At 37.8% G+C, this 26,060-nt stretch overlaps 1 protein-coding gene across 2 annotated transcripts in view; it reads left to right on the top strand.

Moving 5' to 3' along the window:
• The window catches only part of sgsm1a (small G protein signaling modulator 1a), a 58,920-nt gene that overhangs the window by 22,830 nt on the left and 10,030 nt on the right, over positions 1 to 26,060 (top strand). For both annotated transcript variants that reach the window (XM_065250747.2, XM_065250748.2), the window contains exons 4-17: positions 8,571 to 8,733; positions 9,893 to 10,045; positions 10,139 to 10,206; positions 10,440 to 10,585; positions 12,282 to 12,419; positions 13,502 to 13,626; positions 14,834 to 14,901; positions 16,256 to 16,419; positions 22,828 to 22,957; positions 23,711 to 23,837; positions 23,987 to 24,051; positions 24,158 to 24,303; positions 24,753 to 24,881; positions 25,102 to 25,284. In XM_065250747.2, the coding sequence (XP_065106819.2) occupies positions 8,571 to 8,733; positions 9,893 to 10,045; positions 10,139 to 10,206; positions 10,440 to 10,585; positions 12,282 to 12,419; positions 13,502 to 13,626; positions 14,834 to 14,901; positions 16,256 to 16,419; positions 22,828 to 22,957; positions 23,711 to 23,837; positions 23,987 to 24,051; positions 24,158 to 24,303; positions 24,753 to 24,881; positions 25,102 to 25,284 (1,805 nt within the window). The remainder of the gene's footprint in view (positions 1 to 8,570; positions 8,734 to 9,892; positions 10,046 to 10,138; positions 10,207 to 10,439; positions 10,586 to 12,281; positions 12,420 to 13,501; positions 13,627 to 14,833; positions 14,902 to 16,255; positions 16,420 to 22,827; positions 22,958 to 23,710; positions 23,838 to 23,986; positions 24,052 to 24,157; positions 24,304 to 24,752; positions 24,882 to 25,101; positions 25,285 to 26,060) is intronic.

Raw genomic sequence — 26,060 nt, 5'->3', positions numbered from 1 at the left:
TGCTGAGACCGTCTATCTATACAACTCTGTGCAAACAATTGTCTCATTTAAATTTTTTTAAGAGAAAAGCTTGATGCCTGAAACAACTGAGAACTCCATTAAAGGGATAGTTCAGCTAAAAATGAAAATTCCTTCATCATTTACTCACCCTCATGTTGTTACAAGCATGTATAAATTTCTTTGTTCTTCTGAACACAAAGGTATATTGTAATCAAAACAGGAAACAGAAGCACCATTCAATTTCATAGTAGGAAAAAATACTATGAAAGTCAATGATATTCAAAAACAATTTGATTACAAACAATGCTTTCCTTTGTGTTCAGCTGAACAAAGAAATGTATACAGGTTTGTAACAACTGTGAGTAAAGACAATATTTAAATGTTTGGGTGAACTATACCCTTTTTCTAAAGCAGGGCTATTCAAATCTTACCCTGGAGGGCCGAACACTACAGAGTTTAGCTCCAACCCTCATCAAACTTAACCACCTGAGATTGTCTAGTGATCATGAAGACCTTGATTAGCTTGCTCATGTTTGATCAGGGTTGGAGCTTAACTCTGCAGTGCTCGGCCCTCCAGGGTAAGATTTGAATACATGAATATCAGCTGACGTCATTCACTTGTCTTCTGCCATTTTGAGGACCTGAAGTGGTCGCAAAAGAACTAGAAGCTATGCCTTCAATGTGCTGTGAGCATCAAAATCGCTATTTTTACAACACTAAGAAGGCTCAACACAACATGATATTTTGCTCAAAGTATCGCCTGTGTCTCGAGCATTGAGAACATTGTTTGTGAACACAGAGTTAACTAAAATGAAGGTTTTGAACAACTGACTTTGGATGATTTGGTGTCCGCTCGCCGCCTTTTTCCCAGTCAAGATGTATTGATCACCAATTGCGACGTAAGGAGGGAGGAGAGTAAAGATTGATAGCTCCTAAAGCATAGTTCCATAAAAATGCATGGATAATTCATAGTTTTGTCGCAAGTGAAAAACAATATTGACCTTCTAGTTGAAAAAAACAGCCTCATATGAGATTCATTCATTTGCATTCGGAAATCGATTATTTACGTCTGGCAGAGATGAGGAGCGGACACCATAACAGCCAAAGTCAGTTGTACAAAACCTTTCTTTTTAGTAAACTTCGTGTACACAAACAATGTTTTCAATAGTGGTAGTTCGGTAGCAGCGGACAGTGGCAGTGGCAGTGGAAGAACGCATCAGGGATCGAGTAAGCATCACACCCTAACCAAGATATATTTTTTTAAAGTAGCGTTTTTTTTCATGACAGTCGAGATGTGACATGTTGTCTTTCGAAGCCCTTTACTGTATCTGTAAGAATCATAGACAGGAAAAGATAAGAAATCCGTAAATCGTAGCAAGCTAACCAATGCTTATGAGCGGCTTGGTAGTACTCGGTAGGTCCTCAAGATGGCGGCATGACGTAAAAGGTCACATGACTGATTTCCATCTATAGCCCTGCTGTAGAGCTAAATCTTCATGGCACTCTTAAACAGAATTAGACCAAACCTGAGATGCTCAAGAGATAAACAACACCTAATCATGAATCGTAAAGGAATGAATTACATGAATTACAGTACATTTTTAACAGTAGTGGTTAAAAAGCGTTCATGTTTTGAAACCGGCACTATCCAGTGTGTCTCTAGAAAGTAATGAATAAAGACTAACCAGACTTTGCTGGCTGCCCACATGGGAGTAATTGGCTCTCTTGATAACAGTGATGTTTACACACTGCCAATGGAAATGTCAACACTGACATTTTTCACTACAGCAGACATGGTTGGTACAGTTAACAGCCCTGTATGGTTGTCTGGATCTGCCATCTCTTAATTTTGTCTCTAATCTACCTGTGGCTTTGATGGCATGTTGTTTGTCTTTTCAGGGCTTTTACCCCATTACATTACGCTTTTCTAGGTGAAATGCAGTGTAAAATGCTGGTCATTGGAGATGTGTGCATCCATCCAGGGTTTCCCACTGTGCCAGTATGATTAGCAGCCATTAATGCAGGCGGTGTGATTACATTTTTAATGAGAGATGGAGATCAGGGTCACTGGGGTGGCTGCCTGCTCCCTGTGTCGTTTCCTGTGACAGCTTGAATCTTTGGGCTGTGTTTGTTGCTGTGGATATTGCTTTGAAATGTAATTTACTCTACTCCCGCTCTCTTCTTTCTGTCTTGCTCGTGCTCTTCATGCACGCTTTCCTGCGGTTTATTGAGAATGGCATAATATTGCTTTCATTTGCCTTGCATACCAGGACGTCATATTTCCTTCTGTGTCTCTGACAGTTAAAAGAATTGAAGTAAGAATCACTTAGAATTAAAGCAATTATACGTAGGCACCGCAGTCACTTCTTCTTGAATCTTCACAAATCATTCTGCAGATGCCAAAGCAAAACTACAGAACAAAAAGATAAAGACTTCAACTAAAAAGTTTACCTAACTGATAAAAAATCTGTCATCATTTACCCATCAAGATGTTGAATACAAAACACGTTGTTAGAACAGAATGTCAAGGTTAAACTTTTTAATACTGACAGTGACAGTAATGGTTACAAAGGACATAGAAGATCTATTGAAGTACCATGAAAATAGTCATTGTGCTTTATAAGTTTTCTGAAGCCATTAGATATCTTTGTGAGATAGGAAGAACAAAATGTAAGTTGTTGATCACTGAGCATCTTTTCTTCTTATGCAGTCTCGTTCATGCCTAAATTTAATAAAAACTATTAAAGAATGTTGCAATCCAAGGACGTCTAACCTGGTACAGCGCGTCTTCAGTGTGGGTATATAGCGCATAAATCATATATACAATTTTCATATACTTTTATTGTGTATTTTGCACCAATTGGAGCTCGACAGCTCAACTTTTATTAGCTAGTGAAGAGCAGCATGCTTGTTCTGCAATCTCCTGTCATAGGGAAAGACTCCTATAAAGGTGCATTGTGTAATTTTTAGAAGGATCTCTTCCAAGAGGGATCGCTTACAAATGCAGGATTCAGGCTGACGGCTTTCAGTCACACTTTGTACAGACGTCTTTGTACCGGAGCACTGGTCTGCCTGTTGGTCCAGTGCCAGAGGCTAGCTCACCATACATGATGTCCTTAGGAATCTGGCCATCCTGCATTCGCCAGACATTGCCGAGCCAGTGTAGGCATCTTTGTGAGAGGAGTGCGTGCGTGCCGAATGTTTTTGCTTGAGCTAGCACTTCATTGTGTGGGTCACGGTCCTGCCAGGTGATGCCCAGCCAGAGTATGTGAGCGGTGCGGAGTGGGAGCGAGGAGTGGAGTGGCGTGATTTTCCCAGGAGCGAGGAGCGGATTTTTTAAATGTCAGAGCGTCGTGATTTTCTCTTGCTCCGAAAAAGCTCCACTATCGCTCAGTCACGAGCAAGAACCAAAAACACTGTGAGACAAGGGAGGGACGCTGAAAATGTTTCTAAACATATATGTTGTCCCCAATTGAATTTGTTTTGTTTAACTACACAAACATTAATATAATATCATGTTATTTATTATGTTTTTAATTATATTTTACCGACCCCCTCGCGATTTCTGCCTTTGCATTATATGATGGACAAATTCATAAGTTATTAATAAGCACAGTTAAAGAAAGACAGAAATAAAGAGTTTCTAAAATACTACAGTGCAAGGGGGGAAAATACAAATGTATTTTAAGAGGTTATGATGACAAAGAAGAACGTGAGTGCGGGGAGGTGATTACAACATCAAAAGATTCCTTGTGTAATCTTAAAAGGCACGTGTCAAGAAAACACAAGTTTTCTGCTAACACTTGGAAAGAAAATCTAAAGGTTGGTATTAATACAGCTTTAACAACCTAAACCACCAACACAGAAAAAAAGAAAATGCCATTTAAATTTGTAAATAACTTGCGGCATTTACCTTGCTACAGTGCGGTCCATGACACACTTATGCCATATGCTTTATTAGAGTTGGACAATAAATTGCGCATTCTGCTACAGAACTGAAATGGACTCTGATATTTTAACGAGCCAACGAGGTTGGTGTTTCGAAAGAGAATTATAATTTACAATGGAGCGAACGCGAAGCGAGGCGTTAATAAGGAGGGCGTGGGGAGGGAGCGAGGAGTGGAATATTGTACACCCAGAGCGGAGCTTGAGCGGAGTTATTATGAAATGCCTTGAGCGCGGAGCGCAAATTCTTTCCACTCCGCTCACATACTCTGTGCCCAGCGCAGATGGAAAGAGTTAAGTCTGGGTTTTTGCCAGGTATAGATAGTCTACGTCTCACTGCCGTAAAGAAAAGACCTGAAGACAATGGCCTGGTACACTTTCATCTTAGTGTTGATGGTGAGCGTACTGTTGTTCCACACTCTCTTGATCAGGCAGGCCATAGCTATAGATGTCTTGCCGATTCTGGTATTCAGCTCGTCGTCCAGAGAGAGGTTGCTGGAGATAGTGGAGCCAAAATATGTAAAGTTTTTCAGGCTAATGATCATCCCAAACTCATCAGAGGCACGTGCAAAGCTGCTGATGAGATGCTGTAGTGCTTCCTCTGTATGGGCAGTCAGGGCGGCGTCGTCAGTAAATAGCATCTCCCTAATCAGGACCCTACGCACCTTGGTCTTTGTAAGCAGACGTGTAAGGTCGAATAGGCTGCCATCACTCCTAGTGCGGATAAAGACACCATCTTCTGACTGACTGAAGGGTGGCGCAGCAGCAGGGAAAAGAAGATGCCAAAGAGTGTCGGGGCAAGGACGCAGCCTTGCTTCCCACCACTTCGGATCGGGAAAGGTTCCGAAGATGAGCCAACATACTGGACTTTACCTTTTATTTCATCATGGAAGGATGTGAATATGTCTATCCAGAGGCGCAGTGCGGCTTCAGATCACAGAGATCAACGATCGACATGACCTTTTCACTGAGACAGCTATAGGAGAAGTGCCGGGAGCAGAGACAACCCCTCTACATCCAATCCTGTGCAGTAGAGTGAAGAGGCCTTTCTTCGATGAAGGCCTTGGTCAGGTCGATAAAGGTGATGTAGAGTGGCTGTCTCTGCTCCTGGCACTTCTCCTGTAGCTGGCTCAGTGAAGAGATCCTGTAAATTGTTGATCTCTGTGATCTGAAGCCGCAATGCACCTCTGGAAAGACATGTTCAGCCAGCACTTGTAGTCTCTTCAGCACCACACAGGCAAAGACCTTCCCCACAATGCTCAGCAAGGAGATGCCACGATAGTTGTTACAGTCACTGCGGTCTCCTTTGTTCTTATAGAGAGCTTTAAGGATGTTGGCATCGCGCATATCCTGAGGAACTGTTCCCTCCTCCCAACACTGGAGTAAGAGTTTATGGAGGTGGTCGCTGAGAACACTCTTCTTGCCAGCCTTGATGACCTCTGGGGGAATGCCATCATTGCCTGGAGCTTTGCCACATGCTTCGAGGTCAATAGTCTTCTAAGCTCATCCACAGTGGGCAAAGCATTAAGTTCTTCCATCTGAGGCAAGAAGGTGGTGCTCTCCATTATAGTGTCAGTGACAGTGTTCTCCCTCAAGTATGGCTGCTTGTAGTGCTCCACCCATCTCTCCATCTGCTTACCGCGGTCCATGATCACGTCGCCTGTAGCAGACCTTAGGGTAGCGATCTTGATGGTACTTGGGCCAAATGCTTTCTTCATGATCTCATACATGAAGCGGAAGTTGCCACAGACTGCAGAGAGCTGAATGCTCTGACAGAGGTTCAGACAATAATCGTTAGCGTATTTCCTGGCAATCAGCTGAGCATAGTTTCTGGCCTTCCGGAGTGCAGCTAATGCTTTCTCTGAAGGCTTGCGCTTGAAATCTGGCAGAACTGTACGTTTGGCTATGATGGCTGGCTCAAGTTTGGTTATTCCTGCTTCAAGATATTTCTTCTCCAGCTTGCCGAAGGTTACCATGGCTGAGTTATAGATGGTGTCATGGATGTGATAAGTGGTGTATAAAGACCTTACATAACAAACTGTATTGTTTTTATTATCTTAGATATTTTAGAATGACCCATTTTTATCCACGTACACCGAGTCTCCTTACATGGAAGTCGCCGCCATGTTTCTACAGTAGCCCTAAACGTACAAACTGTTCTACAGAGTGCGTTTCATCCCTACATTGTCTCAAACGCCGATGTTTGTTTTGTGGCAGCTGCCATATGGGTTTTTAAATTATTAAGAGGGCAGGTTAAATTGCAGAATTTTCCATTTTAAAAAAGGCATCCTTCCTCATTAGCTGTTTTGTTTTTGCTGCGTGTGATAAGAGATGAAACCTTTGAACTTGTTTTGTGTTCTGTGTATCCTCTGCATTCAATTCACCGCTCTGTCTCATTTTATCTGTGTTCTCTCTTCCGAATGAATCCATTAATGTGGTCAAAGCGAAGCATCAGAATAAGGGACCTGTTGTGTTTGTATGGATGTGCATTGCTCAGAATTGATTAGGGTGAAAACAGGTCCCTATGAAAAAATATTTTTTAAATAAACTATACTGTGGGGTCAGAATATGTTGCGAAAGGCATTTTGATAAAAATATTTAAAGCTGGAAAGGCAATTTAAAGTTATTTAAAGTATATTGTTAATGTATTGATCTTTAACGGGGTTAATGGACCCTTGGGAGTCTGTGGTGGTTTTATTGGGGGTCCTCCAAATAAGGAGTTTGATTCCAAAATGCAAGAAATCAATTTTGAATAATTTGGGTAAAAAAAATTCTATACCAAGAAAGTGACAAAATGAAAACCACTATTTTCTGTTGCAAACTTTCACATAGCATCTTAAGTTAAAGTATAATAACATTACAAATTCAAATCCATAATTTGATTTTCAAAGATTTATTATAAAAACAGATTATTTTTTCACAAAATCCAATAAATGCTCTAAATCTATTAAATCAAATATATATAAATGTGTAATGTGCATTTATCTTTCCCATTGTATATTAATTTAGTTGACTAGTGTTATACACTGATTCAAAAAATAAACATTAATTGCATTAATCAAAACACTTACTGTTTCATAATAAGAACACCATCATTCTTGAGACGTTGTCGCTTATTGTTTTCAATGTGTGGAATGGTGCGCTGTGATTGGTTAAGCAGATTTATTGCATTCTGCACAGAATGAGGACTGGCGTTTGTCGCGGCTTGGAGATGACGACGGAATAACACAGCAGATATCAGATTTTGCGTAAAATTAAGAATTGACTTTAATACTGACCTGAAACAATACTGACTTTGGCGGTAACACATTTTTTTTAATGCCGTTTGTCGCGTTTTGGAACCAAACTCTTCAAATATTGTTTGAATGCAAAATATACGGTTTAAACATGATGAAATTAGGCATCAAACAAAAATTCATTAATAGGCCTAATAATAATTTAAAACCTAATTAAAATGAAGAGCACAACATTACCACTATAAAATCTATTCAGTTCAATTAAATGTTAGGATGCAAAGAAATTTCCAACATTACACATTTTGAACATCTCTACTATTCACACAACCATTTTAAGTCTTAAAGTACTTTACCAAAAAGCTTATGATTTCAAGACTGGAATAGGAATCACTGCATTGGTGAACCAACCCGACCACCCTCAGTTTCTCCACAGCTTCAGTTAACCACATTATAGATTTTCACAGAGATAGAAGTGACAGTTCGCTGCTGGAAAGATGAAGATGGAAGATAAGGTTATAACCAGAGCAGAGGCAGTGAGTGGGGACAGAGATACAGACACTGATGAAAAGCCATTGAGACGTTCATAAAAAACAACAATAAAAGAGCAAAACATCACACTAAGAGGAGAAGAGAAGAGGAGAGTTAAAAAAATACAGAAGTAAAAGTGAGACAAGAGCCTGATGTTGTTTTAGAGGCCTGCCCAGCTCTCAATGAGAATAAGTGCTCCATCAGTGAAGGTTTCCATGGCTACGCAGTCTCCCACCCCCTGACCCCTTCCAAACAGATTCACAAGATTAGTCTTGTGAGAGACTCAATATCAGTTTTGCAGGCACTGCCACGTCTAGCCACGTACAAAGTCTTTCCGTTTACATACAGTATTTCTGTACTATTGCATCACATTGTCCCCTTATGCTTTTGTTTTGCATTGGAAAGGCTGTCATGAATGCTTTATAAAACACTTTAGTCAGTCACCGCATTTTGTGGTAAAATATGTGAGAGACAAAGAGTCACGAGTATATACTGTGAAAAATTTGTATTGTATATTTTTATTTTTTAAGTAGCAGTGTATTAAGTTTGAAATGCACGGTGAGCTGCTTATTATTAAAGAAGTAACCTAAACTTCATGTTGGGGTTATTGTCTAAAAATTGCAGTGTATATTTTCCCTTATATAATTTGTAAAAACACAAAAATGTACTTAAATATGTAATTTCTATAATAGTACATGAAAGAATATGTTCAGTAGTTACTATTTAGCAATTGTGTCTTTAATCCACGTTGTTTAGATAGTCCAAAGCCCTTTATGCTATTTACAAGGCTTTGATCAGTTTTCATAAAAAGTAATCAGTTTTTGTGCCGTTGTCCATTTGTCTGTGTGTAAATGTGTTCAGCTGCTGTTGAAGCGTGCGTGCTTCACGGTTTGAAGAGGAGGGCCGCAGGGTTCCTGCGAAGCAACAAGATAGCAGCGCTCTTCACTAAAGTGGCCAAGAGTTTCCCTCCAGCTGAGGAGCTTTGCAGAAAAGCCCAAGAGCTGGAGTTGATCTTTGAAAACAGGTGAGGCTAAAGTAACTTTTAGACTGTATATATCAATATTCAATTATATCGTATACACAACCTTAAAGGAAAACACCACCATTTTTCAATATTTTACTATGTCCTTACCTCAACTTATACAAATTATTACATACCTATCTTTTTTCAATGCGTGAACTTTTAATCTTTGGACAGCGCTTCTTGAATGTGTTAGCATTTAGCCTACCCCCATTCATTCCTATGGTTCCAATCAAAGTTTTATTTTGTGCCACCATACTTACTCGTGTAACTACTTAAATAGGGAAAACATGGAAGTGTTTGGGTGCTTCTAAATTCATCCCTGTTTGGAGCCATAGGAATGAATGGGGCTAAATGCTAACACATTCACAACACGCTGTACAAAGATTAAAAGTGCATGCCGTGAAAAAAGATAGGTATGTATTTATTCGTCTAAGTTGAGGTAAGAACATAGTAAAATATTGAAAAACGTTGGTGTTTCCTTTAAATGTGATGTAGCAGATCTGTAGCATGAATTTCTGCATGAAAAAATGCCTGCAAACAGGTACTAATGTAGCACATTCATTCATTTTGGAAGACAATAATTATATGCTCAGTGGTACCACCTAGTGGACAGAATTTCAGAAGCGTTTAAAGCAACACCAAAGAGTTTTGGCTCTTTGCTCCCCCTACAGGTTAGAAGCGTAATTGTCCATTACCCACTGTCATAAATACTGAGGCATAGCTGGCTCTGATTGGATTGTAGGTCTGCCGTAAAGCAAGTTTTTGTAGTATTCACTCGAACTACAGGACCACTACCCGACGTTTGGAAACTTCTTTAGTGCGGTTTTGGCCGATAGAGGGCTGCAAAGCGAATGTGAAAGTGCTGTTCATCCTGTTTAGAGTGGATGAACGACTGAAACTGTTTTGGAAGCGTTATTTCAAGGTAAAAAAAACTCTTTGGTGTTGCTTTAAAAGATTAGTTGAGCTAAAACTGAAAATTGTAAGCATTTACTCACCCCAACGTTTTTCAAAACCCCACGTATGTACTAACAAAAAAGAAAGTCATGAAGGTTTGAAACAAAATAAGGGTGCTCAAGTGGTTATTAATCCTATCTACATAAGAATTGCATTAAAATCTTGATTGTAAACCTCAGTTTTAACCTTTGCTCTTTACTTTAAGGCGAAGCCAGTCCCTGTCATACAGTGAGAGTACCCGTAAGATGTCCAAGTCCTCAAACCTTACTCCTCAGTCTATCAGACATGTGTGGATTCACACTGCACTCATCTTGAAGGTGCTTGACAAGATTGTGCTCTACTTGGTGGAAAACAGCAGGTGAGAGAGGTGGGATGGAGACACTGCGAAGAGTAAAGATAAGAGTTTACATTAAGCACAATCAAACTTTTCCTACATGACATGTTTTTTCAGTAAGTTTTATGAGAAGGAAGCTATCCTAATGGACCCTGTGGATGGACCTATCCTCGCCTCTTTGTTAGGTAGGCTTGCTTTTATCATTATTCTAATTCTTTAAAGAGATATTTCACTCAGAAATTAAAATAAAATGATCATTTACTTAATCTCCAAAATGCCATTTCTCTGTTATTTATGGACATACACACTGAGACTGTGTTATAAATCTGGGATTTAATATTACTTTAAGACCACAGGTTATTCGATGTCATATTTGACATTTATTTCATTATCATTGTGCACCTTGTTTTTTCACCAGTGGGTCCTTGTGCATTGGAGTATACTAAAATGAAGACGGCTGATCATTTCTGGACAGACCCTTCAGCTGATGAGTTGGTTCAAAGGCATCGTATTCACAGCGGCCACTGCAGACAAGACTCTCCTATTAAAAGACCTGCCCTCTGTGTAAGTGACTGGTGAACATAAAATTAAATTAAGCTGAACGTCAATGACAACACTGAAATTAATGTGTGTCAAATGTGTTAAAATACTTCCTCCCATCCCAATTTAAAGTACTCTGTAAACATTGTGGCTCTGTGGTGTTTGGAGCCAAAAGGATATATATAATGTCATGGATAAATCTCGTAACATATTTTTCCATGTGACAAAATGATGAAAACGAAATCTCTTGCATTTCATTGACATGGAAGTGCAATTTTAAATGGGAAGTTCAAGCTATTTAGAATTCATTCGATGTTTTGAAACTGTGCCTCAAGAAAATGTCAGGGGTCAAGAGCAGATTCAATTTAGAGGAGAGTCAATTGCCTGTCAGATTTAATTCACTACATGCAGTGACATAACAAATAAGGCTTGTTTCTCAATATAATGCTTCCTTCTTTTTTATCCTTTAACAAGACTTGAATAGTTTACATATTAATGTCAGTTTAAAGGTCCCATTCTTTCTGTGTTTTTGAAGCTTTGATTGTGTTTACTGCGCACTATATAACATGTGTTCATGTTTCACGCGTAAAAAAACGCATTATTTTTCACACAATTTACTTATATGTGTACCGCTGTTTTTACTGTCCTCAAATCAGGCTGATGTCTTCCTTGTCCTATGAAGTCCCTCCTTCAGAAATACGTAACGAGTTCTGATTGTGTTGCTTGTTTAGTGTGTTGTGATTTGATAGCAGCTTAGCTTGCCGTTAGCCTAGCTTGCCGTTAGCTTAGCTGGCGACTGACGTATTCCTGTGGGCGGAGTTTAGTCAAAAACTGTTCTACTGGGGAATTCTGTTAAAGAAAATATATCACCTGGCAGTGAACTTTGAGCTTTATCCTTTTACAGGTATTATTTATGCTATTATAGCAACATTACACAATAACTAGGGTTTAAAAATGGGATCAGAAAGAACGTGACCTGTAAAGTGGATGACACTGCTAAATCAAGGCTCATTTAAATATCAAGGCTCATATATAAGCTAGGTTTTATTGCATAAATAAAGCAGACAAAATTCATAATATAAAAAAGTCTAAGCATGTGAAGGATGGTGAATGAATGCCCATTGATGTGTCGGCCCAGGCATCTGAAGAGGGTTATGGACCATGCGAGTCATCCTGTGGTCAGTGTATTAAAGGGCAGCTGCTGTATCTGAGGAGAAACTGAACCTCCACTCACACGCTTCACATCATTACCCAGCTCCATTAGCAAACGCAGCCGTCAGATTCCTGACTGATCACTATCTCTGGCCATCTCCAACACCCACACAACAGCAGGGAACATGCTGCTCGTTTTGTCACGCAAACAGATAGATCTGACCGAGCTCGGGGCTTGTTTTCTGGTGCAATTTCATGACGGATTTCAGCTAGTGAGCTGTAACTGCAGGGTTTCTGGTCCTGAGTGCCCCTTTTGATATATTAAAGTGGAGATGATGAACTAAACACAGCAAACGTCTAATGACTCAGCCCGGGGTGATGCATTTTTTCACCTTTTAGACAGATAGATTAAACCTGTTGCACATATGGCCAATGTATGACCATAACCGTGATGAATATGTACACTAATCTGCTTAATCTGTTATAGTTACAGTGCATATATTGTTTGGTTATACATTAGTTACTGAAGTGAGTTCTGAATAGTTTGTCTGTATGTGTGTGCGTTCAGATTCAGAAGAGACACTCCAGTAGTAGTATGGATGAAAGACCCTCTCCGTCCCCATCTGCTCGGGATTATGTGGAATCTCTTCATCAGAATTCCAGAGCGACCCTCCTGTTCGGGAAAAACAACGTGCTGGTGCAGCCGGTAAATAAAAATGTGTATTATACCTTGTCATATCATGTTGACTTGAAATGGGGTCTTCAACAAGGGGTCTGTCAATTATTTTTTATCTCAAACCCATTTTTGTAAAGAAGTAGGCAAATAACCCGAATGAAAATACAGTATAATTTAAGTAAAATGTTGGACAATATTTCAATTAAATGTGTAACTGTAATCTGTAACTTTTGTTTAACAATAATCAAAAATCAGTTCAATAAAAATCTGTGTTTAACATTGTCATAACAGTAAGCTTATAATAATAATTTATAATTTGAGGAGTTGGATATACAATTTCATCATCTGATGTCGTTTGACTTCAACCCATTTAAAAATAAGTTTCTGAAGTAGCCTTCAATTGTGGGTTTCAACTATATATGACAATTATAGAGGCAAAAGTTATGGATAAAATTATAATCTAATAAAAAACTTGTGGTTTTAATGGCTTTGCAATGTAACCAACATAGATGTATAAACACGGTACATTACACATACTGTTATAGGCCAGGCTTAAAATGCAACACTTAAAGATGCAATGTGGGATTTTTAGAAGGATCTCTTGACAGAAATGCAATATGATATACATACGTATATTATAAGTGATGTATAAAGACCTTACAAAATGAACTGTATTGTTTTTATTATCTGTTTTTATCTATATACACCGCAGGTCCCCTTACATGGAAGTCGCCATTTCATGCCATCATATTTCTACAGTAGCTCTAAACGGACAAACCGTTCTGTAGAGTTCGTTTTGTTACTATGTTGTCTCAGACAATGACGTATTTGTCCTGTGACGGCTACCATAGCTTCACTATGCGTTTCGAAAAGGAAGGGTGAGCTGTGGACTGAGCAATTGGTTCCAATTCAAGTCACACATTGCATCTTTAATTTCATAATGTTGACGCCATATGTGTGCTAAGGTCCTTGTTCTGAAAATTGTTGTAGACCCCTGATTTTGAAGGAAGGCTAAAAAGTACACAAATGTAATCCTTGTTAGTTGAATTTGCCTTTTTAATTAAGATTGGTTGTTATTGTTTGTTAATGTGGGCTACTGTTGGCGCTGTTAGAGGGACGATATGAAGGCAATCCCAGGATACCTTTCTCTACACCAGACGGCTGACAGCATGACTTTGAAATGGACGCCAAATCAGCTAATGAACGGCTCCGTGGGAGATCTCGACTATGAGAGAAGGTTGGTTCAAAACACACCGAGACAGAATAATCTATTATGAATTGGTTGCAAAGTTGGTTTGCTGTAGATTTAGTGCCAATTTAATAAACATAATAATAATTAATAATAATTCAGAGTTGGTCTAAATGGGGTCTATTCTAATATAATGTAACATTACAGCTTTGTATTGTACTATATATGACATGAATTCTCCAGAGAGAGACAGAACCCAGATGCAGGCTTAAAGGATTTGTCAATTTTCAAAAAAAATCCTGATAATTTACTCACCACCATGTTATCCAAAATGTCTTTCTTTGTTCAGTCGAGAAGAAATTATGTTTTTTGAGGAAAACATTCCATGGTTTTTCTCATTTTAATGGACCCCAACACTTAAGCTTTAATTCAGTTTAAAATTGCAGTTTCAACGCAGCTTCAAAGGACTCTAAACGATCCCAAATGAGGCCTAATGGTCTTATCTAATGAAACGATTGTCATTTTTGGCAAGAAAAATAAAAAATATGCACTTTTAAACCACAACTTCTCGTCTTCCTCCGGTCCTGTGATGCGCCACGTATCTACGCCCCATTGTTTACAAGTGTGGAGAAAGAGGACCGTTCCAATGATGTATGTTGAATGATACTATTAAATGTCTTTGTATCAGTTTATTGTTTAAAATGGTCCACAAATGTGCGTTTCATTTATGTAACACGTGACCTTTCGACGTCATTACGCAATTACGTAAGGTCGCGCTGGCGCGTCACAGGACCGGAGGAAAACGAGAAGTTGTGGTTTAAAAGTGCATATCTTTTATTTTTCTTGCCAAAAATGACAATCATTTCGCTAGATAAGACCCTTATGCCTCGGTTGAGATCATTTAGAGGCCTTTTTAAAGCTGCGTTGAAACTGCAATTTTAAACTGCATTAAAACTGTTAAGTGTTGGGGTCCATTAAAGTCCATTAAAATGAGAAAAATCCTGGAAAACATAATTTCTTCTCGACTGAAAGAAAGACATCAACATTTTGGATGACATGGTGGTCAGTATATTTTCAGGATTTTTTTTTTACTTGACTTATCCTTTAATGGACACAGAATTTATTAACAAAACAGGAAAACAAAATTATCTCTAAAGGAAAAATGTAATTCATAAAAACAAGCAGTGTTGCAGTGTAGCTCATGTAAAGGCCAATGATGTTACTTTACTAAGATCTTTAACCTTGTTACCTGCAGTGTGTTCTGGGACTATGCCATGACTATTCATTTGGAGGAAATTGTGTACCTGCACTGTCACCAGCAGGGTAAGTTACATCCAGGACTGAACCTATATTGTACCAGTTTGAGAAATAAGTAAAAAAAGCACATCCTATAAGACTATGCTTGGTCTTTTTAGTAAGTAATGCTACCCATTAGGGCTGGGATAACGATATTTTTTTAAACGATTAATCTAGCGATTCTTTTTTCGATGCATCGATTAATCTAACGATTCATTTTATCAGTCCGATTCGACTTCGATTCGATTCTCGATTATCTCCCCATTAATAAACTAATAGCAATTTATACATGTTGATTTACATATCTGAATGTAAACATTTCAATATATGTTGATTGCTCTTGAAATTTCAAAATAAAAAAAGACTATACAAGTGCAAAATAATGCATTCTTAGTCAGAGGTAGCATTTCATAAAGCGTTTGCAGCGCATACTGTGCAGTTTAGTAACAGTATAAAAATCTCAAGTTCAAATGACTTTATTTTGCAAGCATTTATGAGCAAAACCTCTTCAATGTGCCTTTTGATGGTCACACAGTGTAATTTTTATAACTTGATTTGTTTAATCCACATTGTTTCGTGCTGTTCTATGTAATGACAGATATAAACACAATTAAACTTAAGAAGCACATACATTATTAAATCTCTTTCTCTTAAGTTTATTAAGATAGATGAGGACTCATTTACTGCTGTACAGAGAGTGAATGAAAACGTTGATTACGTCGACGCGTTGTCCCAGCCCTACTACCCATATAACACCACCTTAATCTAATAAGATGATATTCTGTAATATCTAGAGATTTAAGAGTATTCAGAGACTCTACGTAGTTGCAGAATGTAAAAGCATACTTAAAATGAATAAGGATCAAGTATCTTTTGACAAAATGAAATCACTTGGGTTTACTCGTCCAATATTCTCAGCTGTACTTTATCATATTTATCCAATCACAAGATAACATACCGTATACGAATAATACACAGAATTAATCAGTAACTTAATTACTTTTGCAGCGAGATGAGAATTTAAAGTGGGCCTGTAGTCAGATTATAATGTGTTAATAATATGACTGATTAATTATTACATTACTTCTTTCAGTACACACACTGCATCAAGTCTTTTATATTAGAACTATCAGGATGATTAATTCAATTTATTTTTATTTCTTCTACAGAACAGGCTGTACTGTATATCTTACATGTTCATTCTTTATGAAATTATACACTAGTCAACATCTGAAGTGGATCAAAACCTTTAATAAAAGTTCATACCCCAAGACCTGTTCTTGTATTAGGACAACTTTGATGAATTTTTTTTTGATCCACTTCAAATGTTGACTAGTGTATGTTAGCCTAATATTTTTGCTTTATATGTCTTCCTCTTAAGTGGACTGTGGTGGGACAGCAGTTCTGGTTAGTCAAGATGGGATCCAGAGACCTCCATTTCGTTTTCCTCGTGGTGGCCATCTCCTTCAGTTCCTCTCCTGTCTGGAAAATGGTCTGCTTCCACATGGCCAGTTGGACCCTCCACTTTGGTCCCAGAGAGGAAAGGTTAGTAATAGAGTATATACAGTACATATTTATACAACATTTTATATACAAAATTAATAAAAAACAGCTCTTTTAGAATCAACTTGATTTTACATACCTACCTATTTTAAAAGGTATGTTTTATTTTATTTATTAACTTTCTCTTGTCTGGTATTGACCTTGTATACTGATGAGCTAAAGGTGACCCTGGACCCTGGTCTTAAGCCGCACATATATATTTATAGCAGTAGCCAACAATACATTGTTTTGGGTTAAAATTATAGTTTTTTTTTTAAATCATGTTGAAAATGGCAAAAATCATTAGGATATTAAGTAAAGGTCATGTTTCCTAAAGATATTTTGTACATTTCCTACCGTAAATATATTTAACAAAAAAAATTGTGAGTGGATACAATTTTCTCAATATTTAGATTTTTTGCAGCCTCAGATTCCAGATTAGCTGTGGTGTTCCCCAAGGTTCTGTCCTAGGACCCCTATTGTTCCTAATTTACCTTCTCCCACTCTGCAATATCTTTTCAAAATTCAGTATTAAATTCCACTGTTACGGTGAAGATACGTAGCTTTATATACCTACTAACCCTGACTCCATTCTTCCCCCTCCCTGTCTTACCAACTGCCTTCACGAAATAAATGTCTGGTTTTCTGCTAATTTCCTCAAACTTAATGGCAGTAAGACTGAAGTCCTTCTTATTGGGGCTAATTCTACTCTCTCCAAGTCAAGCATTTTTTCTTTATCTATTGACGGTTCTTCTATTTCTCCTTCTCACCAGATTAGGAACTTGGGGGTTATCTTTGACAGCACCCTTTCATTTGAAGCCCATATTAATAATATAACCAGGTCTTGTTATTTCCATCTCCGCAATATCACTCGCCTCCGGCCATTTCTCACTTTACATAGCTTTTCTATTCTAGTTCATTAGCTTGTAACCTCCCATATTGATTACTGTAATTCTTTATTATTTGGTGTACCACACAAATCTCTTCGTAAACTCCAGCTGATCCAGAATTCAGCAGCTCGCATTATAACCCGGACTTCACTTACTCAACATATCACCCCATCACTTCAACAACTACACTGGCTTCCAATGAAATCCCGAATTTAATTTAAAATTCTCCTCCCCACATACAAATCTCTTCATAGCCTCGCTCCACCTTACCTTTCTGACCTCTTACAGCCCTACACCCCCTCCCGAACTCTCCGCTCCTCCTCATTGGGTCTCCTTCATACACCTTCTGCTCGCCTAACCACCATGGGCCATAGGGCCTTTAGCCGTGTTTCTCCTCGTCTTTGGAATTCTCTCCCACTTAACATCCATATATCAGATTCATTAGATCAATTCAAAGTCAAACTTAAAACTCATTTATTTAGAACCGCTTATCTTTCTTGATTACTTTGTACACTCAAGTCTTGTAGTTTTTTATTTGTGTTTTTTATTGATACTTTTGTTTGTTGTTACTTCTGATATTATTGTTACTGTTGCTTCTTGTTGTAAGGTGACCTTGAGTGGTTTGAAAGGCGCCTTAAATAAAATGCATTATTATTATTATTATAATTATAATACATCAATTGAGTTTATTTATTTAACTTTCAGATTATGTATAATGCATTAATGTATTTAACAAATTGACCCTTTTGACATGTTTTGTGGTCCAGCATCACAAATGAGGTTGGGTTAATTATAATAAGCAGGTCTTACAGGTTATCAGAAGACCTTTAAAATACAGTCAGTTTGATGGGAAAGGAAAGCAGTCTGAAGTATAAGTTGAATTTGTGTGGTTCATTGGATGAATGCAGATTGTTTGTCTAAAATGGAAATAGGCTAAAAGGAAGGGAGGAAAGAAACAAACAAATAAATAGGGGAGTAAATTTCCCGTCTGTTGTTCTGTTTTTTTCGGAGACTCTTTGGGCTCATTTTTTCAAGAGTTTAATCAATACTGGGGACGCATTTTGTTGTTTTATTACCACATTCAACTCCTCCATGGGTTTATTTTCTCTCTCTTTAAAGTCACAAACCCCTCCATCTTAAAATAGGTTAAAACTGTAAAAAAAACTGTACTGTAAGGGATACACTGTAAATCCCGACAAGTTCAGAGTACTCAAAACCGATTACCTGAAAACATTTAAGTAAACCAACAACTTTTTTAAAGTAAATAATATTTATAAATTACAATCAATCCAAACGTAAAAGTTTATATTTCATTGTATTTATTATTTAAGTACACTATACTTAAAACTGCTGTTTTACAATAAGTATGGGAGACTGACCAGGGGCGAAAGTGAAATTTTAAATGATATTGTTTTAGACAGAGATATGTTTTTCCTGTGTTCAATAACTCACAAGTGTGGTCCATCAATACCATGTGGAATATTGAACAATTGTAAAAGTACTTCTGTATAATTTCACATTTAATCAGGGCTCAGAAAAAATTGCTTTGTTACTTTCGTCCCACGTTACTTTCGTCCTGTGGTACTTTCACCCTGGTTTCTCCCCTAGTGTTTACCACTTATTTTTTGTTTACAAGTCACAGAAACAGACAGTGTGACTCATGTGTATGTAAGTGTGAAGAAACTGAGCTCAGTGCTGGCATTGACTTTACACAGTTATTGTTTATATGATGAAGCAACACATATCCAACTTGCAGCAAAGGCTACTCTTCTAAACGATGGTAACCACAAAACTAAAAAACTGCAAAGTCTTTAACATAAATGAATAGGGATGCTCCGATCAGAATTTTTGCAGCCGATACCAAGTACCAATTTCTGCAGTGGTGGCTCGTGACTGCTCAACCGAGGAGTGCTAATTCAAAATAAGTGTTCGGAGTGTCATGTGTGTGTTTTTTTTTTTTAAAGATATGTATTCTGCGCCTCGAGAGATCCTGTCTGCATCATGTGTTTTGTCAAAATAAGTGCCTGCTGCACACGCGTCAAAACCGTTTATGATAAAAGAGACGCTCACGTTCACAAATTACACGCAAGACACTCCCTTAACAGTAAACTCTGATTACGCATGAGATTATGCGAGTATCTGGCAAACGCGAGTGTCCCTTTTACCATAAACCCTTTAGATGCATCTACAGCAGGCACTTATTTTGACAAAACACGTGATGCACCTAGGATCTCTCGACGCGCAGAACACACATTTTGAAAAAAGAACCACACACATGATGGGCTACATACATGTTGTGACGACCTTCGCATCGAGGGCCCTCGATAAAAGAAGTCACCGGCCACCACTGAATTTCTGTCGTCACAATTGGCTGATACCAATGCCCGATACTGATTCTTTAAGCTAATATGTAATCTCTTTGATGACTGTAATTGTTAACGTTTTTTCTAGATAAAATAATAGCATAGATGTTGCCTTTGTTATATTATTTAATCAGGTATATTTTTGTTTTTTAGAGGTTGTTCAGATGGGTTCATGAGATCGGCAAATTTAGCGAGTACCTATCGAGTCATTTAATGCGATGATCATCCGATACCGATCTAGGATGATCGATCAGAGCATCTTTATAAATGAATGTTTAACACTAATATTATAATATCACCTAATTTCTAAAAATGCTCTCTTAATGCAGGCTCATGCAAAGCATGCTGGGAAGGGAAAATCCTCCTTAACCAATCGTGTTGATTAAACGTTAAATTTACGCTAATGTTAAATTTTAAATTTAAAGTAAATTTGCAGCGCCATACTCTTTCTTAGCATAACTGGCAAATTAAATGCCATAAACCTCATCACAACTACCAAAAGGTTGTAATTTTTTGCAGTGTTTGTTTAAATGAGGCTGTTGTATAGAAATGACTACATTTGGAAGTTATAAATAACATTTTGGAGTTACCTACACTGTAAAAAAACTTTTCTGCCTTAAATTTACAAGTCATGTCAACAGAGATGAGTTGTCACAACTTATAAAATATAGTTGAGAAAAGTCAACTTCATTTTATAAGTTATAACAACTCACCTGTAGTTATAACAACTCATCTCTAGTCACGATAAATAATAGTAAGTTGAAATTACTTTAAAATTTTAAGGCAGCAAAGTATTTTTTACAGTTTAAGTTCTTTGATTTTATTTGAGTTTGTGAAACTCAAAGCGGTAAAGTAACTGAACACACAACACTTTTAAGTTGAATAAACTTTGTTTAATGGTTTGAGTACAGTTTACTCATTTTAAATGAGTACATTGTACTGTTCGGGTTGTCCAGGATTAATTTTCCCTTTTAATGTTCAAGTGTCTATATCAAAGTTTTTACTTAAGAATGACATTAGACTTTAGAGATTGGTGTCACATGTGTCTGTAGGTTTTGTAGGTGATGCTAAACTCACAGTTTGCTTTGTTTGCCTTCAAATGGAGGCAGATGAATGAGCTGTCGGAAGGCATAGCACAAATTCAAGGTAGCTATTGTAATTGAGCCTGAAAAGGTTAAGGTCCAGCTGAAAAGTCTATGGCTTCTGCTCTCTCCCCTAATATGCCACCTGCTTCTCCTGATGGTAAAATCTCAACAGAACCTCTTACTCATATTCAAATCTCTCATGCTGCCATTTTTAATGTAAGCTGGTTCCTGTAAACTGGCATTTAGAGAGACAGAAGTTAATTTTCTGCTTGCTAATTTATTCTGGAGACATGTGGTTATTGTATTACAAGCTGGGTTACCAAGTAAGGCTCAAGAAATGTGATCTGTACAGCAGTGGCAAAATATGATGCTGTTAATGTGGCAGTTTACAAAAAGGCTGGGAGATATACATTTGAGGATGATAATCTCTTAACTGGTCAAGATTTTGTTGTATTGTTAAAATCATGATGTGCAGCATTGATATATCCACACACTTAATGAGTAGCAAAGACTGTTTGTTTATTTAAAGTTTTTTAAATATTAGAGAAACATGAATAAATATGAAAATACAGAGTGGGATAAGATATTAGAAGTGTTATTAAAAGTCCATCATGGATTTCTGCATGCACATGAACAGACAAATACACTTCAAATTAGGACTGCACGATTAATTGTATTTTTATTATGATAACAATATGTGCGCCCCACGATCGTTGTGCTTAATGTGTAAAGATCAAGCACATAACATACTGTCTAGAATCAAGTAATGTGTTTGTTTGTTGTTATGGGTGGAGTCAGAGTATACCTAATGGATTACGGACAGCGTCCGACATGGCATCGTCTAAATTGCAAGCGCGGTCTCTGTTATGGTAGAAGTACGTTGGCATCACGAGATTTACAGTCATTCACCTTGAACAAACATAATGGCAGAGCAACAAGAAGAAAGTGCAGAAATGTGTTAGTTCCCAAAAAGGGGTCATACTCCATTGGTTGGATATTTCGGATTCCAGGAAAGTGTTGTTGATCAGGTACGTTACAAGACTTGTGCAAACTGTGCTCCTTTTCTGTCCAAACGCACAATATCAAAGATTCAAAATCTGAACCAACCACCAAAAATCCCTGACCATCCATGACACAGATAACATTAACGGATACATTGTTACATGCAATGGCTAATTCGCCTTGCTCGCAAAGACACAAAGTTTTTATTCCAGTTAAATTCTAATTTGATTATTTTATATATATATATATGGCTGTAAAGTGTAATAAAAATACTGAAGTGAATAGAAGTCAGCCCTTTCAGAAAAATGCAGAGTATTTTTGTGATTGTTGTGGGCAGAAATCCTTGATCCTGCGGCAAGTTTACTTAAAAAGTGCGATGGAATATGCGGGATATTTATGTAGTTTTATGCGATGAAATTGCGGGAACTTGCAAAATTGCAGGAACTTGCAAAAACTGTGGGAACTTGCAAAAACTGTTTGCAGCTTTTCAATGATGTTCACATTACATAATCACATCACTTCATAACGTTCCCATGGCAACAGGGGACATGGCTGCGCTTGTGTGAAGTAAATGCACATTTTTCAACTTTCTGCTAAGATAGGTTTTTGCTACGAAAATGCGGGGATTATGACATCATGCAAGCCCAGCATATTTTGCGCAGGGAAATCTGCAATTTATGCTGCGAAAGTGCTGCATATTTGAAAAAATGCGGCCCCCGCATAAATATGCGGACTTTGGCTGATTATGCGTTGAATCATGCGATCGCATAATCGTATTTATTTTTATTTATCAATTAGGTTTTTATTGCCGTTCATTCAGTTACTGAATGGGCCATCCCAAAACACAATAAAATCTGCAATAATTCCTTATATTTTTTTATATATTTAATAATTTTGCCATTTTCAGTGGTTTCTTCTTTTATGTAAAGCTGTTTTGAAATAATGCTACATTATAAAAAAATTGCTAATAAATTTGCATTGCATTGAATCAAATTAAAACTTGTGTGATAAAAACATGGTAAATAATTAATTAATAAATAATAGATTGATGTTCTGCTTGTCTTGTTCCAGGGCAAAGTATTTCCTAAACTAAAGAAGAGATGTACACAGGGATCTCCAGATTCTGCATCAGACAAAGAAGAGGAAGAGGCAACGGATTATGTCTTCCGCATTGTGTTCCCAAACAGCCAATCAGAATTTGGTAAGAGTCAGAAGCTAATTAATGCTTTATATCATGGTACTATCAGTAGCTTTTGATGTTTGAATTAAGGCCAACCCTCTCCATTAAAGTATTGCTGTTTATTTTTGTTTAACCATAGATAAATATCCCACATGTTGTTCATATGTGGTTTTATCGGGTTATTCTGACTGATTCATTACAGTCACTGTTACCCAGTCCTCTCAGCTGTCCCTGGGTTCTGCCCTCATGACTCACTCTCTTTCCCTGAACTCAAGGGGGCAGCCGCCTCCTAAATGCCAGACCCTGGTGATGTCAAAGCGCTACTGCAGCTGCCCAGGAGAGTCTGCATCCTCCCCAAAGCCCAACTGTAATTCTCCTTGTCATCTCTCATTCTCGCACTCGTATTTCTGTCTATCGCACCATCTTCTTGATTGTTTTAGCGCCTGTTTTATTGCCTTAGGTCTGTCAGTGCGATTTCTTTGCTTTGTCTACGAGTTGCATAATTGTTGGCCAGTCAAGTGTCTTTAACACGTTTAAATTAATCTTTGCTATATGGACACAAATATGTAGCAGAAGTACCAATTGGTTTATGACAGGATATACTTTTATAAATTTTTTCCTTATATCCGATGGATATATTATCTATACAGGAATGGTACTGCAATGTTTTCTATTTAGATCTAATCATGGGTTCTGCTTGTGGCTACTTATGTTTCGTTTTGTAACCAAAAGTTCGATGCATAATCAAAGTCAATATGTTTGTATGTGTGACAGTGGCACCAGAATTGATAGATCAGGGAGCAAACATGTGGCATCCCACACCAAGGAAATCATCGTGTTCTTCCTGCTCGCAAAGTAGTTTTTCTGATGGAGGACCACCCAATGGCTGCAACCATGAAAGGTACAATCTTTGAGAAAATGCAACATTGTGCAGACAACCCCTCATTAAAACACTTTTTTAAATCTGTAGTGAAAAAAAAGGTTCTCTAAGACTTAATTTTTTTTCTTTCAATTATTTAAATTTATGGAAAACCATTATCTCATCCGCAGAGCCCCTCTGAAGTTGCTATGCGACAACATGAAGTCCCAAATCATCTCCCGGGCTTTCTATGGATGTTTGTATCCACTATTCATATTTATATTGTTACATCAAGTATTGAATTTATTTATGAGCCAAATGTGTCAACCACACTCAATTCAATTTTCCCACTGCACTGTCAGGGCTGGCGTACTGTCGTCACCTGTCCACGGTACGCACTCACCTGTCTGGCCTTGTCAATCACACGATTGTGGAGCCAAATGTACCCAATGATGCTTACGAAGGGCTTACGACCGAAGTTTGGCTGAAGTTCCTTCAAGACTGCAGGGTAAGCATGCAAACACACACGCACACACACAAACACACACACACAAACAAGCCTCTTCCGCCAAGGCACATTTAAATGAGCGTCTCTGCCAGACACTCATTTATATTCATTTGTCCTTAATCAGATCTCCCTCGGTAGCACTGCATAAACGATATGTTTGGATGACTAATGCTTGGAGAGTCCGTGGCAGAGCGTTGACTTAAAATAGGACACTGTTTTATTCTGAGAGGTGAAAACAAATTACGATTTCACCAGATGGATCGATGCAGATCAGACAAATCTTGTTTACACTTACGCATGTACAGTATGTATGTTGGCTGAAAAATACAATAAAACGGTCAAAATTAGTTTTTGTATCTTATTTATATTCTCAGATATTGTGGACAAGAATCTCTGGGTGCATTTCTGCAGTTTTCCTTCTCAATGTGTTACTACTTTGTCATTTTCAGACCTGTGAGGAGACGGAGATTCTACGCCTTGTTTATTTCGGTGGAGTTGAACCCTCTTTACGCAAGGAGGTCTGGCCCTTCCTGCTGGGTCATTACCAATTTGGGATGTCTGAGGCAGAGAGGAAAGAGGTTTGACTTCATTTTCTTTAAAACACATTGCAAGATTTCCAATGATTGCAAAGGATTAGTGGAATATGGCAAACACAGTTGGCTTAACTTACATCAATAGTTTAAGGTTAATTGGATTTCAGATGGTCTGTAAAGCAAAGCTCTTTTGCCGTTATTTTCAAAAGGCTTACATTTTAAGATAACCTTATCTTTTTGTTGGCTGAAACGCTGACCTTCACAGGTGGATGAGCAGATGCGAGCGTGCTACGAGCAGACCATGAGCGAGTGGCTGGGGTGTGAGGCCATTGTTAGGCAAAGAGAGAAAGAACAGCACGCCGTGGCTTTAGCCAAGTGTTCCTCTGGTGCAAGTATGGACAGCACCACACACAGAATAATGCACAGAGACTCCACTATCAGTAATGAGGTGAGTAAATATACTGTACGAAGAGCTTAGATGCAAAACTCTATGGGGTGGTTTCCCAGACAGAGATTAGCTTAAGCCAGGACTAGACCTTAGTTTAATTAGGAAATATAACTAGTTTTAACAAACATGCCTTACTAAAAACATTACTTGTGTGCATTTTGAGGCAAAACAAAGGGCACTGATGTGTTTTAAGATATATCAGTACAAGTTGTTTTCAGTTTAGACAGCTCTTACATTTATTTTAGTCTAGGACTAGTCTAATCCCTGTCCGGGAAACCGTCCCTAAGTGCGTCTGACATGTTTTCTTGTAAATTATTCTGCAAAAAAAATAGAATGGCTTGAATTAAGCGGATTTAAAGGGATAAGTGTTTGATGAACGCATAATACAATATGGGTCACAAGTGATGCAGCAGCAAACCGAAATGCAGAAAGCAAAGGGTCTTCTGAAAGGAAAATTCGTATACAAAACAATGGCTGATGGTTCTGTTGAAAATGTAAACAGGCTGTTGCATAAATCATCTATATTTGTCTACACCCATGTTGATTAAAGTATTAAAAACCTGAAAAGTGTTAGATTAAGGTTCATTTAGAACAGATAAAAATGTGATTAATTTGCGATTAATCGTGAGTTAACTCATGAAATCATGCGATTAATCTAGATTAAATATTTTAATCTATTGACATAGATAGATAGATACGTAGGTAGGTAGGCGCGCGCAAATAGATCTGTTGTTTGTGTTTTAATCAGGGCTTAAAAACGAAAAAAATTATCAATC

Source organism: Paramisgurnus dabryanus, chromosome 5 (genome assembly GCF_030506205.2).
Source record: "Paramisgurnus dabryanus chromosome 5, PD_genome_1.1, whole genome shotgun sequence".
Lineage (NCBI taxonomy): Eukaryota > Metazoa > Chordata > Actinopteri > Cypriniformes > Cobitidae > Paramisgurnus > Paramisgurnus dabryanus.
Note: the sequence above shows the minus strand (reverse complement) of the source record. Positions and strands in the feature narration are given on the sequence as shown.